The sequence below is a fragment of the Nannospalax galili genome, unplaced genomic scaffold, assembly GCF_000622305.1.
Source record: "Nannospalax galili isolate Female #2095 unplaced genomic scaffold, S.galili_v1.0 scaffold995, whole genome shotgun sequence".
Classification (NCBI taxonomy): Eukaryota; Metazoa; Chordata; class Mammalia; order Rodentia; family Spalacidae; genus Nannospalax; species Nannospalax galili.
In genome coordinates this window covers 508,475-526,188 of record NW_008337291.1, presented here as the reverse complement: position 1 = coordinate 526,188, position 17,714 = coordinate 508,475, and the positions used below count along the sequence as shown (strand labels likewise).

Here is a 17,714-nt window from a genome sequence, read left to right as displayed (position 1 = left end):
GGGGCCCTGGGGGCGGGGCGGGGCCCTGGGGGTGGGCCACATCGCGCCCCTTCCACACCACGCTGACAAGCCGCCCATGGACTCAGCACCGCCTCCTCTCGCCCTTCTTCCCGGCATTCCGCGCGCGCTCACCCCGGCGCTCGTCAAGATGGCGGCAGATAGTGAGGTGAGTTCCCCACTCTAGGTGAGTTCATCCCGGAGTTCTGCCGCCTACGTCAGCTCCCTGAGTCTCAATGTCTGCTTTCCTTTCCCCTCGCAGCCCGAGTCCGAGGTGTTTGAGATCACAGACTTCACCACTGCCTCGGAGTGGGAAAGGTGAGTGGCGCGTTTGGGTCCCACAGGCCCGGCGGGGAGGCTGCCGCTGCCTCTCACCCCCACGCAGGTGACGCGTTCCGATGGAGTCGCCCACGCCAGTTCTTGGGCTTGGCCCCTGGCACCGCCCCGCCCCGGCCGCCGCTCGCTTCCGCGTCCTTCCACGTCTGTGGTCAGACTAACCCTTCTGAAAAAGTTTTGACCCCAACACTTTACTGACACCTCAACCAGTCTGCGAGAGTCATTTTCGTGCTCACCCTGGTCGTTCCTGCTGACATTTCCGTTTGCTTCCCTTGTCATAAGCTGTCCGCTTCGCAGCTGTTGTTGATGATTGTCCATCCGCCCATCTCCATTCTGTTTTCCAGAATAATTTACTTTTGTTTTCCCTTTCAATTTTGTTTTTCCTTTCTGTTATCCCCCTACGTCTCCCGCTCTTCCTCCTCCATTTTTTACAAATAACATGTCTACGGACCGTTGTGGTTCACCTTGCTGTATTTTTAACTAGGTAATGTGGCCAGGCTTCCGAACTTGTCAAACTCACAGGAACAGCTGTTTTCATGAAATTTTTATATCACTGAAAAATAGTCGAGAAACTTCCTGTTCAGTGTCACAGAAACCCATCAGGGTATGGGTACTGAGTTATTTTATACTGTTGCAGTGTTTTGTAGTTCTTGAAAATTGTGCGTGTCATATCATTTGACGGCATAGGAAAATACAAAAGATCCTTGACGCAGTAGCTGGCTCTGGAGGGTGGGGCAATAGAGGCAGTAAACAACACACTAGCAAAACTTTATGAGCAGGTACTGTGTTTCCAGAGCTATACCAAGGATGGGAAAAGCCATACCTTTCAAAAAGCCCAGCAAGTGATTAAAATATAAGCCAATTGGTACTCACTTCAAAGAACCAGTTTAAATAGGGATAGTGTTGTGAATTACAAAAAAAAACTAAAAAATTTTTTATGTTTGTGAGTGTATTACTTGTATATAAGTGCACCCATCTCGTGCAGTGCCTACGGAGGTCAGAAGAGGGTATCAAATTCCCCCGGAACTGGAGTTATGGTCAGTTGCTAGCTGCCATGTGGGTGCTAGGATTCCAACCCAGGACGTCTGCAAGAACAACCAATGTTCTTAACTGCTGAGCCATCTCTCTAGCCCCTCAAATTACACTAACAACTGTCAAGATACTAACTTTAACATGTCCCAAACTGCCCTTCTTGACACTTCCTTAGCTTCAGTCTTTCAGGCAAGAAACTAAAGCTCCATATTGAGTCTTCCTATTTTCAAGTTCATCAAAGGGATCCGACAGCCTCTTCTGACCTCCGCGGGCATTGCACGACATGGGTACACTTACCTGCATGCAGGCAATACACGCATGCACATAAAACAAGAATAATAAAATTTTAAAAAACAAAGTAAGTGTAATTTGAGGGCTGGCGATGGCTCAGTGGATTAAGGCACTTGCTGTCAAGCTTGACAACCCAAGTTTGATCTCCAAGACGTAAATGGTGGAAGAAGAGTACTGGTTCCTGCCAGTTGTGCTCCAACCATCACATGGCATGCACCAACATGCACAGACATGCATATATACAAAGTAAATAAATGTAATACAGTTCTTTGAAAAGAAAAGAAAGGGGGCTGGAGAGATGGCTTAGTGGTTAAGAGCACTGGCTACTCTTGCAGAGGACCTGAGTTCCCAGCACCCACATGGTGGCTAACAACTGTCTGTAACTCCAGTTCCAGGAGATCCAACACCCTCTTCTGACCTCTACAGGCATTCCACAACATGGGTACACTTACATGCGTGGAGACAATATACTCATATACATAAAATAAAAATAAATATTTTAAAAGAAGAGAAAAACGTGAGTTGAATCTCGGAGGATGAGTGATAAGGAAACATCATTGACCAATGTTTTGAAAGAAAAATGATCACTTTTCCCTAGTTAAGTATTTAAAATTTCCTAAAGGGAATAATAAATTGCTTAGCTCTTCTTCTGGAAATAATTGTTAATACAGTCATGAGGATTTTAAACATAAGAAATTTAGTTTGGCTTTTAAATTTTTGTTTGTAGAATGAAACTAATATTTTACAATTTGTGAAAAAAATGCAGAGACTTTAAAATTTCTTATTAATGTTTGAATAAAAAGTTCTCATCAGGGGTTATATATCATATAGATAATTTATTGAGTGGGCTAAGTAGATTCCCATAACTCTTTATCATTTGTCAGGTTAAGAAATACTTACCAGCAGGTTGGCGTACCTGTGCATGCTTTAAATCAGCACTTGGGAGGCAGAGACAAGTGGAGCTCTGTGAGATCAAGAACAGCCTACTCTACATAGTGAGTTCAGGTCAGCTGGGCTACAGGGAGACCCTGTCTCAAAAAGACAAAGAAAAAAAAAATTGCTGAATGTCCATGTGTAGTGTAGGAAATTAGGGATGTGATAATAAAAACAAATAAGGCTTAGCATGTTCAAGGCCCTGGTTTCTTCCCCAGACTTTTTATTTTTATTTTTGTCTTTTTGAGACAGGGTCTCCTTATAGCCCCAGCTATCCTGGAACTCACTATGTAGACCAGGCTGGCCTCGAACTCAAAAAGATCCACCTGCCCCTGCCTCCTAAGTGCTGGAATTAAAAGGCATGCACTACCACACCCAGCCTCTTCCGAGTCTTTACAATAATCAAAAGGAGGAAAAATAGATTACTGTATTCCTGTTCTTATGAATGTACTTTCTAACAGAAGAGACAGATAAGAGTCATGTAATACAAGAATCTGTAATTACAAATTGATGTAAAAGCTTAGAAGGGAAATGGAAAGAAATCTCTTCTTCCAAAAGTGTATACAAAAGAACTTCATATAGAATAAGAAGTTAAGTGACTCGAGCTAAGTTCTGGAGAGTGGTTAAGAAAAAAAGTTACTAATTTTCTTAGTCAAATCTCAATATGTATAGGATATAATTTTCTCTTAGCTAGTACTGCTAGAATTTATCCATTATTTTAAGATGGTCCTCCTTTTACTCTGAAAGCTATATTTTAAATTATTTTGATGATAGTAATAATAACCTCATAGTAAATTTAAAAAATCTACAAACCTACACCAGAACGTAACTATTAAATTTTTGACCTGTTTTGTTTTAATCGTGTATGTTGTAAACGTTTTAGGTCAAACTATATTAATACCTCTTTCACTAGCTTTCTTTTTTCACTTAACACATTTTTTTCTTGTCTCAAATGTTTTTCAAAACATTTTTTAATGATATATATTGGTTCATTGAGTAGATGTACCATTAATCTACAACTGTATGCTTCAGTTGGACATTAGAATAGCTTCCACTTTTGTTTTGTTTTTTTCAGTTTTTAATTTTTATAAAATGTGCAATGGGGTAGGAGCTCTGGCTCAGTGGTTAAAAGCACTGGCTGTTCTTATAGAAGACCTCAGTTTGAATCCCAGCATCCATATGGCAGCTAACAACTGTCTGAAACTCCAGTTCCAGGGGGATCCGATGCCCTCTTCTCCATGGCACTGCATGATATAGGTGCACTTAAATGTAAGCATAACACTCATAAAAATAAAAATTTAAAAAAAGTGCTATGTGTTCTTAGTGCTTTCCTGTGGGGTGGGGGATGGTATTTTTTAAATTTAATTTTTTTGTTAATTGTTTTTTTCTATTCCTTGCTATTTTTATTTTTTCCATGTATATAACGTACACCCTTAACTTACATTTAACAGTCTTATTCCAGGTGATGTAACACTATTTCACATTTAGTAGAACAATTTACAGCCATATTTTTGCAGGGGATGGTATTCTTAGAATGGAGCTCAGGGCCTCAGGCATGCTAGATAAGCCATCTTAACACTGGTCCACAATCCTAGCCCCTTGCAAGGTATATTTCATGCACATTTTTATTTTCTGGATACATTTTACATTTTTACTTTTTTTTTAAAAAATGTAAACTTATTTTTAGTTCACTTTTTAAAAATTTATTTTATGTGTATGCGTGTATTGCCTGCATATAGGTCATGCAATGCCCCATGTCATGGAATGCACATGGAGGTCAGAAGAGCCTGTCAGATCCACTGGGACTGGAGTTATGGACAGTTGTTAGCTGCCATGTGGATGCTGGGCTTCGAACCCGGGTCTTCTGCAGGGACAACCAGTGTTCTTAACCACTGAGCATCTCTCCAGCCCCAAGTCCACTTATTTTCAAAGCTAATAATTGCCATTTGACTGAACCTCCCCCAGAGTGCATTCATACATGAATTGAGACTGCTTTTAATTTTTAAAAGATATATTTTGAGTAACGGGCATGGTGGTGCACACCTTTAATCCCAGCACTTGGGAGGCAGAGGCAGGTGGATCTCTGTGAGTTTGAGGGCCAGCCTGGTCTGCATAACAAGTTCCAGGCCAGCTGGGGCTACAGGGAGACCCTGTCTCAGAAGAAGGAAAAAAAAAAGATATATTTTGAAAAATTTATGGGGGCTGGTGAAATGGCTCAGCAGTTAAGAGCACTGATTGCTCTTGCAAAGGATCCAGGTTCAATTCCCAGCACTCACATGGCATCTGACAACTGTCTGTAACTCCAGTTCCAAGGAATCTGATGCCCTCTTCTGATCTCCATAAGCATTGTGCAACACAGGTGTGCTTAACATACATGCAGGCTATTAATACACTCACACATGTAAAATTTAAAAAAAATACTAAAAAAATTTATGGATATGTGTATATCTGTATGCCATGTGTATATGGTGCCAGCAGAGGCCAGAAGAGAGTATCTGATCCATTGAAGCTGCAGTTACAGGTGATTATGAGATGCCTGACATGGGTGCTGGGAACCAAACTTCAGTCCTCTGGAAGAACAGCAAGTTCTTTTAACCGCTGAGCTATCTCTTCAACCTCAAACAGGGTTTTATGCATCCTAGGGTGGCCTCAAATTCACTATGTAGTCAAGCCTTCTAAACCATCTCTCTAGCCACTGCTTTTAATTTAAAAAGGAGTTAATGAGAAGGTTCAGTCAAATCATAAACTGATTTATTACTGTCACTACTGTTTTGAATGTGAATATTAGTTTCTAATGCCACTGAAGGAAAAACCTGATGCCTTTGAATACAGTTTGACTTTAATCACCCTGGTAGTACTTCCTGAATGCTTTAGGAAGTAATGTTGGTTGTTGCTAGATTGCATCATATTTCTGTCACTATAAACAGCTTGAAAGTTTTCATATGCTGCTGTTGAGCATGTTGCTGGTCAAATTTAGTTCACTTAAAAATATTTTTTGAGGGGGCTAGAGAGATGGCTTAGCGGTTAAGAGCATTGACTGCTTTTGCAGAAGACCTGGGTTCAGTTTCCAGCACCCACATGGCGGCTATGAACCGTCCTTAACTCCAGTTCCAGGGAATCTGAAGCCCTCTTCTGACCTCCGTGGCATTGCACAACATGGGTGCACTCACATACATGCAGGCAATACATTCATACACATAAAATAAAAATAATAAATATTTAAAAAACTTTTTTGATTTATTTTTACTTTATGTGTATGAGTATTTTGCCTGCATATGAGTGCAGCCGTGTATGCAATGCCTATGGAGGCCAGAAGAGGGCATCAGATCCTCTAGAACTGGAGTTGGGGATGGTTTTTAGGCAGCATGTGGATCCTGGGAACTGAACTCAGGGCCTCTGCAAGAGGAGTCAATGCTCTTAACCACTGAGTAATCTGTCTAGCCCATTCAGTTTGCTTAAAACATTTTGTTTTAATATTATGTGTATGAGTGTGGTGCCTGCATGTATGGAAGTGCATCCATCACATGTATGCAGTGCAATTTTGGATGACTGTTAAGGATGGTTCGTAGCCATCATGTGGGTGCTGGGAACTGAACCTGAATCTCTGCAAGAGGAGTCGGTGCTCTTAACTGCTGAGCCATCTCTCCAGCCCTTTCAGTTCACTTTTTATTAGGTCTTCAAAAATATAAAGATTGGAGAGAGCACATGTTGGGGAACCCTGCTGCTAGGGCTGTAGTCCTCCATGTCTGGATAGCTCTAAGGGGCTCAGCGCTATATGGAAGGACTCCCCTTCTCAGCAGGGGGCCTCCCGCTCTCTGCCTGACTTACCTGGAAAGTGCCGCCAATCAGGCATTGCCCAGTAGTCGGATGATAGGCTCCTACTGCCACATGTAAATAAAGCATACTATGAGTACCTATCAGCTGAAGCATTGGCTGCTGCCTCCACACTATATTTTCCCTGACATCCCACTAAATAAATGGAGCTGTTTCACTGAATCTGGAGCTGTTTCACTGAGTCTGGAGCTGTTTGCATCACTGAACCTGCCTCCCCGCAAGGGCTTTCTTCGGTCAGTGCTCACTGGCCGCTCTGACCCCGTTCGTCGCTTCTGCTCCCTTTGTCCTCGTGGAACAGTGGCCAACGACCCACGAGGAGAGGGAGCGACCCCACAAGCACATAGCTTTTAAATGATCATTGCTCCTTTAGCAAATGTACATTTTTTCAGTTGTCCCTTAAGACTTAATAAGAAAACTTTCCAAATAGCGTTTTCCTTTGAGGGGGAAAGGAGAGCAATTCAGGTAATTTGTATATATATTTAAAGGGAAAGTTAAACAGGTCTGTTATTTTGAAAGCAAGGAGAAATTATTAGTTGTATAATTATCCTTAATATCATATTAGTCTCAGTTTTTGCTTCTGTTCCAAATTTATTTACCATATCAAAAGGGAATTATTTGATCAGTTGGTAAAAATTTTATTTTTTAGAATTTCTTTTTATTTGTATTTTATGAGTGTTTTGCCTGCACGAATGTAAGTGTACTTTGTGTGTGCAATGCCTGAAGAGGCCAGAAGAAGGTGTTGAAGTCCCCTTGAATTGGAGCTACAGACCATTGTTAACTACCGTGTGGATGCTAGGAACTGAACCCCAGTCCTCTGCAAGTGCTCTTAACTGTTGAGCTGTTTCTCTAGCTCCTAGATTTATCTTAAAATTATTTTAAAATTATGTGTATATGTGTGTGTGTGTCTGTACGTGGGTATGTGCTCATTAGTGTGGGTACCCAATGGAACTACAAGTAGTTCTGAGCTGATTTAGGTTCTGGGAATCAAACTTGGGTCCTCTGGAAGAGCAGTACATGCTCTTAACTGCTGAATTATCTCTGGCCCCTTGGGAGGGTTATTCTTAATTTTTATTTTGTAGAAAGAATATATTTAGTGAACAGATCTAAATGACTCAAAATTTAGGAATTCTCGAGCTGAACAACATTGTTTCTGTTTTTAGTCTGTATCCCTAAATTGAGCTAACAATATTAAATTTGCTGAACTTTCTCTAATTGTTAAAATGTAAAAAAACAATTTTAAAAGAAATTGTATAGTAATAGGAATAAAATGTATAGTTTTATGTATTTAGAAAGTTTTTTCCCCCTTCCTAGGTTTATTTCTAAAGTTGAAGAAGTCTTGAATGACTGGAAACTGATTGGAAACTCTCTGGGAAAACCACTTGAAAAGGTGAGATCTGTTTGCTGATGTCTCTACATTGGTACTTACTTTGAAATCTTTATTTGTATGCCCTTTGTTGCACTTGGCACATATGAATTAAATATTTAATTTTTTAAAAATTATGTATAGTTTATAAATATCAAATAGTATCTGGAAGATTTTGGATTTAAATTTGTGGCAAATGATGTATATAATACATACGTAACTTTAAAATCTATAACTTTAAATAATAAAGTTTTTAAAAAAATGTATTTTTATTTTATGTGTATGAGTGTATTGCCTGGGTGCATGTAAGTGCACTTGTGTCGGGCAGTCCCTGTGGAGGTCGGAAGAGGGTGTTGAATTCCCTGGAACTGGAGTTCAGCTGTTAGCCACTATGTGGGTGCTGGAAACCAAACCTGGGTCCTCTATGAGAGCAGCCAGTGCTTTTAACCACTGTATCATCTCTCCAGCCTTTAAAGTTTTTTAGTATGTCATCCTTGGTGTGATTTCATTTGTTTCCTTGAGTTTACTCTTTTCAAAGTCTAATTTTCTTTAAGCTAGTAAATACTGTTTCAAATTTTTTTAATTAGAGAAAAAAAATGGACTTACTAATAATTTGTTTAATGAAGAAAAACTTTGGTGTAACAACTTATGTTATAATTAGCAGCTTTTTTACTCAATTTATATTGATAGTTTTACTAATTAACCACATCCCTAATGTATCCTCCAGAATATTCTGACAACAAATCTAGATTTCTTGATTCACTAATGGGACATAAAAATTTGATCTTATGTACATGCTTAGCTTGTTAAATTCTTTTGAAGTAAAATTGATCGTTGTTTTTATTATCTATTGCTACTCAATAATTTAACTGATATATGCTATGTAACAAGCACTGTCTACTTCAATATTTGTTAGAGGTTTTTATAACAGAATTTGAGGCTGTTATACATTAAGATTTTTTTTCTTTGTTCATATGAATATGAGCAGAAAAAGTAAAGTGAATCACACCATTTGGAATAGATAAAGTTGATGTGCTGTGTTAAAATGCTTTAATCTTTCTGTTTTCCTTTGTTTTTTGAGACAGGATCTTTCTGAAATCCCAGCTGGCCTGGCTGTATAAACCTGGCTAGCCTCTTATCTCACAGAGATCCGCATGCCTCTGGCTTTGAGTGCTAGCATTAAAAGTGTGCACCACCACACTTGGCCATATTTTTGAATAAAGACAAAATGTGAAGTTCGATCATTCTATTGCACTTGAAGCACACATATAACAACAGCTTGTATAGATTCCAATAAGATTAAAGGTAAAATAAACTGGAAGGGAAACATTTGAATTACTGAAAACAAGATCTGTGCCTGGTATTTATGAGCTCCGATACTAATTCTTGAATCCTTTAAATTATATATATTTACTGAGTATTTGCTATATATCAGGTCAAAGAAATAGTGAGCAAAGTAAGATCCATGCTATTATCTAGGTAAGTTCTAGTGAGGAAGAGAATAAGGAAACAGATGGTAGGAATTACATCAGATTACAGTAGGTACATACTGCCAGGCATGCAATTGAGGCTCATTTCTCTCTGTTAGGTAGAGCATAGACAGGTGGAGAAAGCAGATTTCAAGATGACTTTGTAAATGCCTTAAAAAAAATGCATGTTCTCCCTCATATGCAGGTCTTGGTCTATAATGTATATACATGCATCTTTGAAAACAGGTGCAAATGTGGGTAAAGTTCAAAAATTTAGAAAGGAGACCAAGAATGGATGATGAGGAAGGACAGTGAGGTAAAAGGATGCATGTATCATGAAAGAGGATATAAAATGAATTTTTCTAGTATTCATGGTAGATATTGGATTCAACTTCATGAATATTGAAGTAGCATAAAACATTTTTGTATTTCAAAAGAATCTAGCATGTAGGGACTGGAGAGATGACTCAGTGGTTAAGAGCACTGGCTGCTCTTCCAGGAGACCCAGGTTCAATTCTCAGCACCCACATGACAGCTAATAACTGTAACTCCAGTTCCAGGGGATCTGACACTATCTTCTGGCCTCGGTGGGCTTCGCATGATATGGGGTGCACTGACATACATGCATTTACATAAATACACTCATATACATAAAACAAAAATTTAAAAAAAGAATCCAACATGTTATTCCTCTGAAGGAAGTGACTGTGAGTGTGAGAATTGGGCTTGCTTTTTAATTCCATTGACCATAAATGCAGTGAGAATTAGTCATGACTAGTTACTGAATACATGTGTCACATTGACCCACTTAGCAAAGGTGATTAAAAAAATTATTTTTGTTCTGGAGAAAGAGATTCTGAAACCTGAAATTTTTTTCCTGTTTAAAATTTTATCAAATTATTCTATTTATTATAGTGTTATTTAATATGTAAACTCTTGCTATACATAAAGTATGGTTTTAAAAAATTTCAATACATGTAAAGGATAGTAATGCTTGTTCTCATCTGCTGAGGGGTAATTTAAAATAAATTTTTGTTTTAAAACAATTATAGAAAATTTCAAAAATGTAAAGTTTACAAGATAGTGTAGTGTAACAAACCCCCCAAGTGCCCATCACCTAGTAACCAACAATTAACATTCTGCCATTTCTTGTTCAGTAGTACCTCCATCCACGTGTCTGCCCATCAGTTTTAAACCAGGCTCTTGTTTCACTGGGGAGGCAGATTTTTACTATTCAGCCCAGGCTAGCCTCCAATTCTCACTGTGTCATCCTATGTCAGCCTGGAAGCTGAGGCTGGAGGCTTGAGTTCATTGAATTCTAGGTCAGCCTGGGCAAGACTCTGTCTCAAAAAAAAAAAAAAAAGTTAAGGATGAAAATGAAATTACATCAAACACTTGTCATTATTCCCTAAAATAATGTAATAATTATATTGTATTAATTACAGTAAGTACTGTAGAGATGATTTACAATATAAGGGAATTAGTGTAGGCTATGTGCAAGTACTACATTATCTAAGTGACTTAAGCATCCACAGATACCTGGGGGAATAGGAAAAAAAAAAAGTTAAGGATGAAAATGAAATTACATCAAACACTTGTCATTATTCCCTAAAATAATGTAATAATTATATTGTATTAATTACAGTAAGTACTGTAGAGATGATTTACAATATAAGGGAATTAGTGTAGGCTATGTGCAAGTACTACATTATCTAAGTGACTTAAGCATCCACAGATACCTGGGGGAATAGGGCTAGGGCTAAGTTTTTTTTTTGTTGTTGTTTTTTTAAGATTAGGCTTTTATTGCTTTGGTGAGGAGTTAGCAACCTAAAAACTGTCTATGTATATGTTCAAGCTTCATATGAAAATATTATGTAAGAATTTCACAGAATGGGATTGTTTTCCTGATTTCTTCCCCAGCATGCTTATTATTGGAAACTACAGGTTTGGGTCTTTTTTTTTTTTTTTTTAATGTTAGTTTAAAACTCATGCTATCACCTAGGTCCTTTGGAGATTGATTTCTTTTGACTACATTTTTTTTTTTTCAGGACAGGTCCCATTTTCCTGTTTTTTGTTTGCTTTTTGTGGAATTTTTGGTGGTGGTGGTGTTTCTATATGTATCATATCCAGTAATTTTTAAGTTAATCTTACATTTCAAATGAAATATAGAGACTGAATTTAATCTATATTTCATTTATAATATAAACAAACTTCTGTTGTATCACTGATTAATTTTCATAAGTTCTCATTCATAAGTCATAAAATTTGTTTTGTTCTTCTGAAAAGTATTTGGTTGTTCCAGCAAGCGTTTAACTTGGCTGGATTAAAGCTCTTTTCCAGTGATAGTAGTAGCTAAAATCCTTTTCTTTTAAGCCCTTGTCACTATTTTGGAGTCTTTGTTGCATATGCAGTCTTAGTAGATAATTAAAATCTGGGGCAGAGTTGGTTTTTTTTCTTTTTTTCTTTCTTTTTTTCTTTTTTTTTTTGGTCTTTTTCAGACAGGTGTCCCTGTAACCTCAGCTGGTCTGGAACTTGCTATGTAGACTAGGCTGGCCTTGAACTCGCGGAGATCCACTTGCCTCTGTCTCCCGAGTGCTATGTTCAAAGGTGTGTGCTACCATACCCAGTTCTGGGGCAGAGTTTTAATGTAAAATTTATGGCTTACAACTTGAACAGCTTGCAATTTGTACAACTCTAGAACTGCCCTGCCAGGTTTAAATTCAGTACTCTATTGACTAAGTACAGTAAAGTGTATAATTCTGCTGACACAAGTTGTGCAGATTAGAGTGCCTGTCAATCAGCAATTCTTAGGATGTAACCCCTGGGAAAGATCCCGGTTGGCTCTTTTTTTGTTGTTTTTGTTTAGTTTGGCTTGATTTGACTTTTTTGAAGCAAGAGCTTACTTACTAGCCCAGGCTAGCCTAGAACTCACTATGAGTCCTGGCCTCAAACTCATGACAGTCCTCCTGCCTCAGCCTCCTGAGTGCTGGGATTACAGTTAGATTATACCAGGTTCCCTGTGGGTTCCTGAGAGCTTTTAAAGGTTGGGCTGTGACTATGGTTCAGTTGGTAGAATGGTTGCCCGGTATGCTTCAGGCCCTGGGTTCCATCCCCCGCACCACATAAACTAGGCATGGTGGCACTCAGGATGTGGAGTCAAGGGGATTAGAAATTTTCATCTATAGCCACATAGCAAGTTCAAGGCCAGCTTGTAATGCATGAGACCCTGTCTCAAAAACAAACATCTTCCTCAGAGCTTTAAAGGTTGTCAAGGCCCTGCCCTTTCTAACTACGTTGTATCTATGAAATTGAATTTTTGTAACACTGTATTTCAGTCAGAACAATAAAGTGCAAAGGTAAACTGCAGAAACAGTTATGAGTCCTTTTGTCTTTTTAAAAACTGTATGTTAAGACTTGGAAAAATGTGAAATAATGCTGTTTTTATATTTTTCTGAAAAGCATCAGTAAAGATTTATGTTAATTCCAGGCGTGGTGGTGCAAAACTTTAGACCCGGCACTTGGGAGGCATGCTCTAGCAATGATCTGTATTCCCACATACTTTTAAAATGTATGATGTGGGATCATTATCAGTAATTTTTAAAAGTGTAACCAGATCCTAGATCTAATAAATCAAGAACTGCTGCCCTAGACAAAAAGATGGATGCATGCAGATCTCATCAAATACACTTCTTCTTATGTGTGAACTCCTCTCCAGTTTCTGCTTACATTTAACTATAGAATCTTAAAATATTCTTCAGCCAGATTTTATCTTTTTTTTTTGTCTTTTTGAGACAGGGTCTCCCTGTAGCTCCAGCTGCCCTGGAACTCACTATGTAGACCAGGCTAGCCTCAAACTCACAAAGATCCACCTGCCTCTGTCTCCCAATTGCTGGGATCAAAGGCATGCACCACCATGCCCCACCCCAGATTTTATCATTTTTATCTGAGGGAGGGTTTATCTGACTGAGCTACTTTAGCTTTGCAGAACCTGAAGTGCTGGGAAATGGTTTTAAGAGGGGATATTAGTTATTGAACATATGCTATGGTACCATACACTATTACTGGGACTATACATGTTGACTTACTTAAACCTTAAATAAATTTCAGTGGTGAGTTATTATCTCAGTCTATGGATGAGGAATGAGGCTTGGAATTTATGTAGTAATTTGCCCAGTTATTCTGCCAGTAGTTGATAAAGTAGTGTTACATCTAGGTCTCACTTACCTTTAGAATGCATATTGGATGTGAGCCTAAGCCTTTAACAGCTGCACCATCTCTCCAGCCCTAAAATGCACATTTTTTCTTTGTTTTACTCTCCCTGTTTTTGGTTTCATGAATTTAAGTAAATATAACATTACATAGAGGAAGCATTAAAATAGATTTCTGAGGAAGCCTTTTGAATTTTAATGTCTTGGGATCTATAAGAGATGATGAAATGATTTTATTTGAAAGGAGGGAAATTAAAGAAATGACCTTTGAAATTCTTTTTAGCTTTGGCATTTTATTATTCTTTGTGGCTGGCAAACATGATTAAATGCTTGTATGAAATGTTAAGTTTAGCTATGTCATGATCAGACTGACTCTTACCCCTCTGAAACATTCATAGAAGAATCATTAACTTTAGAATATTAATAGACGACTAATGACTCAAGCAGTGCTGAGATGAGTTTGAAATTTTCATACCCACTTAGCAAATTGAAATGACGTCTACTTCCATACTTAGAGAGTTCATATGGCAAATGTAAAATGATTTTTTTTTTTTTTGGTCTGTTTGAGACAGGGTCTCCTTTTAGCCCTAGCTGCCTAGAACTCACTATGTAGACCAGGCTGGCCTTGACCTCACTGAGATCCACCTGCCACTGCCTCCCAAGTGCTGGGATTAAAGGCATTTGCCACCACACCCAACTGTAAAATGGATTTGAACTGTAGTTTTTCTCTAGTTGAGAAACTCCCCAAATTTAAGATATTGTCATAAGCCAAATTTGGAACAGATAACAAACTTCATAAATAGTTGTTGTTCCCTTATAACTTCGAAGTTTTTAGAAATTAGATAGCTGAGGATCAGTCACTGATGAAATTCAGTGTCTCTGAAATGAAATGAATAAAATGAAAGCAGAGTTTTAACTGCTCATACAATTTTGGGGGGAATAGCACTATTTAAAATAGGGTCTATTTTTTTTTTTTCATTTTCATTTTTCCTTTAAGGAGTAACCATACTGTGGATAATGGCTTTGGAGATTATACAGAGGACAGTAGTTGGTATTTCCTACTTTCAAAGTAGAAGTTTGGGAGGGATTTTTGTTTTTGTTGGGTAAAATGACAAGAGAGCTCCTTTGAGAGGTGACTCTTAGCACTGTGATGCTGTGGACTGTAGTGTCAAACTTTGCTGGAGCTCTGGTTCTGTCACTCATCTACTTAAAACACTGAGCTCTCAGTCAGCCGTTATTATTGCCACTCTATTAAATATGGTCAGAGGCTGGAAAATGATAAGTAGAAGAGACTACAAACACAGAATATAAGCAAATAGGATCACTTAATATGTTTTTGCAGTAAAAATGATTCATTGTTACTTGGATCACCTAACTTAACACATAGTTAACACCCAGCACCTAAGTTAAGCATTGGTTAAACACCTAGCACTTCAAGGGGGTTATATCAAGAATTAAGGCTGAAAAATCTGAGGTTTAATTAAAATAGATAAGAGGTCTCTGTAGACATTTTTGGATGTTTCCTAATACTTTCATATATTTTTAAAGATTTTTTTCCATTAATAACCAAATGTGTAATAAATAAAATTTTCAGCATGATAAGTAAAGTTGTCAATATAAATTGTGAATTTCATGTTGAACTTAACTTGATATAGGACATATGCCAATAAATCAATAGAACCATAGAAAGATCTTTCTTTAAAAATGTCTTGAGCCAGGCATGGTGGTGCACGCTGGTAGTCCCAGCACTTGGGAGGCAGAGGCAGGCAGATCTCTGTGAGTTCAAGGCCAGCCTAGTCTACATAGTGAGTTCCAGGACAATTGGGGCTACAGGGAGACCCTGCTTCAAAAAGACCCCCCCCAAAAAGTCTTAAGCAATACAAAAAATTAATATGCAATTTCATTAAATAGCGTTCTGACATATTTTTCCTCTTGGCTTGGTATAAATCACATTTTCTTAAAATAAATGGAATAGAGGTGTTTTTTTTTTTTTTTTTTTTTTTTTTTTTTTTTTTGGTCTTTTTGAGATGGTCTCCCTGTAGTCACAGCTGTCCTGGATTCGCTATGGAAACCAGGCTGGCTTTGAACTCATAAAGATCTACCTGCCTCTGCCTCCTGAGTGCTGGGATTAAAGGTATGTGCCACCATTCCTGGTCTGGAATAGAGGTCTTTAAAAAAAATTTTTATTCTTTTTATTTTATGTGTATGAGTGTAATGTTTGCATGTAGGTGGGTGCACTCATTTCGTGCAATGCCCACAGAGATCAGAAGAGGGTGTTCTAGATCCCCTGGAACTGGAATTACAGATGGTTGTTAGCCACCATGTGGGTGCTGGGAATCAAACCTGAGTCCTCTGCAAGAGCAGCCAGTGCTCCTAACCGCTGAGCCATCTTTCCAGTCCTGGAACAGAAATATTTTTTAATAAAAGTTAAAATCTTAATTATTTTAGGGGGATCTTGACAATTACATCTTTCTTTTCCCCTCCCTCCTGCTCTCTTTCTCTCTCTTCTTTCTTTTCTTTCTTTGTCTTTGTTGAGGCATGGTCCTTGTAGTTTCAGCTGGCCTGGAACTCACTATGTAGACCAGGCTTGAACTCACAGAGATCCCCCTGACTCTGCCTCCCAAGTGCTGGGACTAAAGGTATGTACCCAGCATGGCAATTACATCTTTATTGCTGTTTTTGTTTATGTTTTGAGACAAGGTCTGACCAGTCCAAGCTGTCTTGGAACTGGCTTTGTAGCCCAACGAGGCCTTGAGCCTTTCTGATGCTTGGAATTGGAGGCGTGTGCCACTACACCCAGCTTATTGCTATGAATCTTAAGCTTTTGAGTTTTTTTTCTTTTGGTCTGGCACGCAGATAGAAGATGTAAATCAGTAACATATTCATTGCCTGGTATATTCTTTGTAAATGTTGATTGTCTACCCAGAATATATGACTTTGTTCTATGTTGCATAAGATACACAATATTAAACAGATTATATTTAGAGTTCTTTTAAAACATGAATGTAATTACTGCTTATGATTTTAAACATGACATAAAATTTTTAGGAAATTTTGCTTTTTGTAAAGCACTTGATACTTTAATGTTCTAGAGGCTTTTCTCGTATTACATTTATATGTGTGTGTACGTGTATATGTATATGTCTTTATATGGGTGCTCGTACCACAGTATGAATATGGAGTTCAGAAGACAACTTGCAGGAGTCAGTGCTTTCTACAGTTTGGGTTCTGGGGATTAAACTTAGCCATCTTGATAGCTTCAAGACATTTTTTTTTTTTTTAAAGAGTATTCCTTTATCTTGTATTTTTAAATTGAATTTTTTTGTGAATGCCATATATTGCATGTTTAGATCCCCTCCTGTATTCACCTTCCCCATAGCCCCCCAGCACTCTGTCATATGTTAAGGCTTATTGAGTCACATTGTTGTGCCCAAATGTCCTTTTACATTTTCTAACTTCTCAGTTTTTAAAAATTTTTCATGGAAATTTTGCAAATGTCTTGCAATATAGTTTGATCATCTTTAGAACACCTCTGTATCCGTACCCTCCCCTTAATATCCCTGCCTGATTTCGTGTACTCTTTTATATATACTAAATAAAGGCAAAAAGAAAGCTTAAATGATTTGTCACAGTGACTATTAAAAAGAAAAGTATTCAAATACCATTTGGTGTGGGTTCATCTGAATACTTTTAACATTTAAAAAAATTTTTTAAATATTTTATTACTTTTATTTTATGTGTATGAGCGTATTGCCTGCATGTATGTGAGTGCACCCGTGCTGTGCAGTGCTGTGGAAGTCAGAAGAGGGCTTTGGATTCCCCTGGAAATGGAGTTAAGGATAGTTTGTAGCTGCCATGTAGGTGTTGGGAATTGACTCCTCTGTAAGAACAGTCAGTCCTCTTAACCGCTGAGCCATCTCTCCAGCTTCCCTCATCTGAATACTTTTAAAAAGTAGCCACTGGAAAAGTTGCACCCGTGCTGTGCAGTGCTGTGGAAGTCAGAAGAGGGCTTTGGATTCCCCTGGAAATGGAGTTAAGGATAGTTTGTAGCTGCCATGTAGGTGTTGGGAATTGACTCCTCTGTAAGAACAGTCAGTCCTCTTAACCGCTGAGCCATCTCTCCAGCTTCCCTCATCTGAATACTTTTAAAAAGTAGCCACTGGAAAAGTAGTACTACTGGAAAAATGAACAGCAGACCCCAATTCTATCCAAAGGAATACTGACAATGGATTGCCGTAGATGAGGAACAGC

The 17,714-nt window shown here is 38.2% G+C and overlaps 1 protein-coding gene across 1 annotated transcript in view; it reads left to right on the top strand.

Annotated features, from left to right (window-relative positions):
- Positions 1 to 143: 143 nt before the first annotated feature.
- Rab3gap1 (RAB3 GTPase activating protein catalytic subunit 1) overlaps positions 144 to 17,714 on the top strand; it is an 89,884-nt gene continuing 72,313 nt past the window's right edge. The window contains exons 1-3 of the mRNA XM_008832451.3: positions 144 to 166; positions 260 to 315; positions 7,735 to 7,810. Of these exons, the coding sequence (XP_008830673.1) occupies positions 149 to 166; positions 260 to 315; positions 7,735 to 7,810 (150 nt within the window). The 5' untranslated portion in view covers positions 144 to 148. The remainder of the gene's footprint in view (positions 167 to 259; positions 316 to 7,734; positions 7,811 to 17,714) is intronic.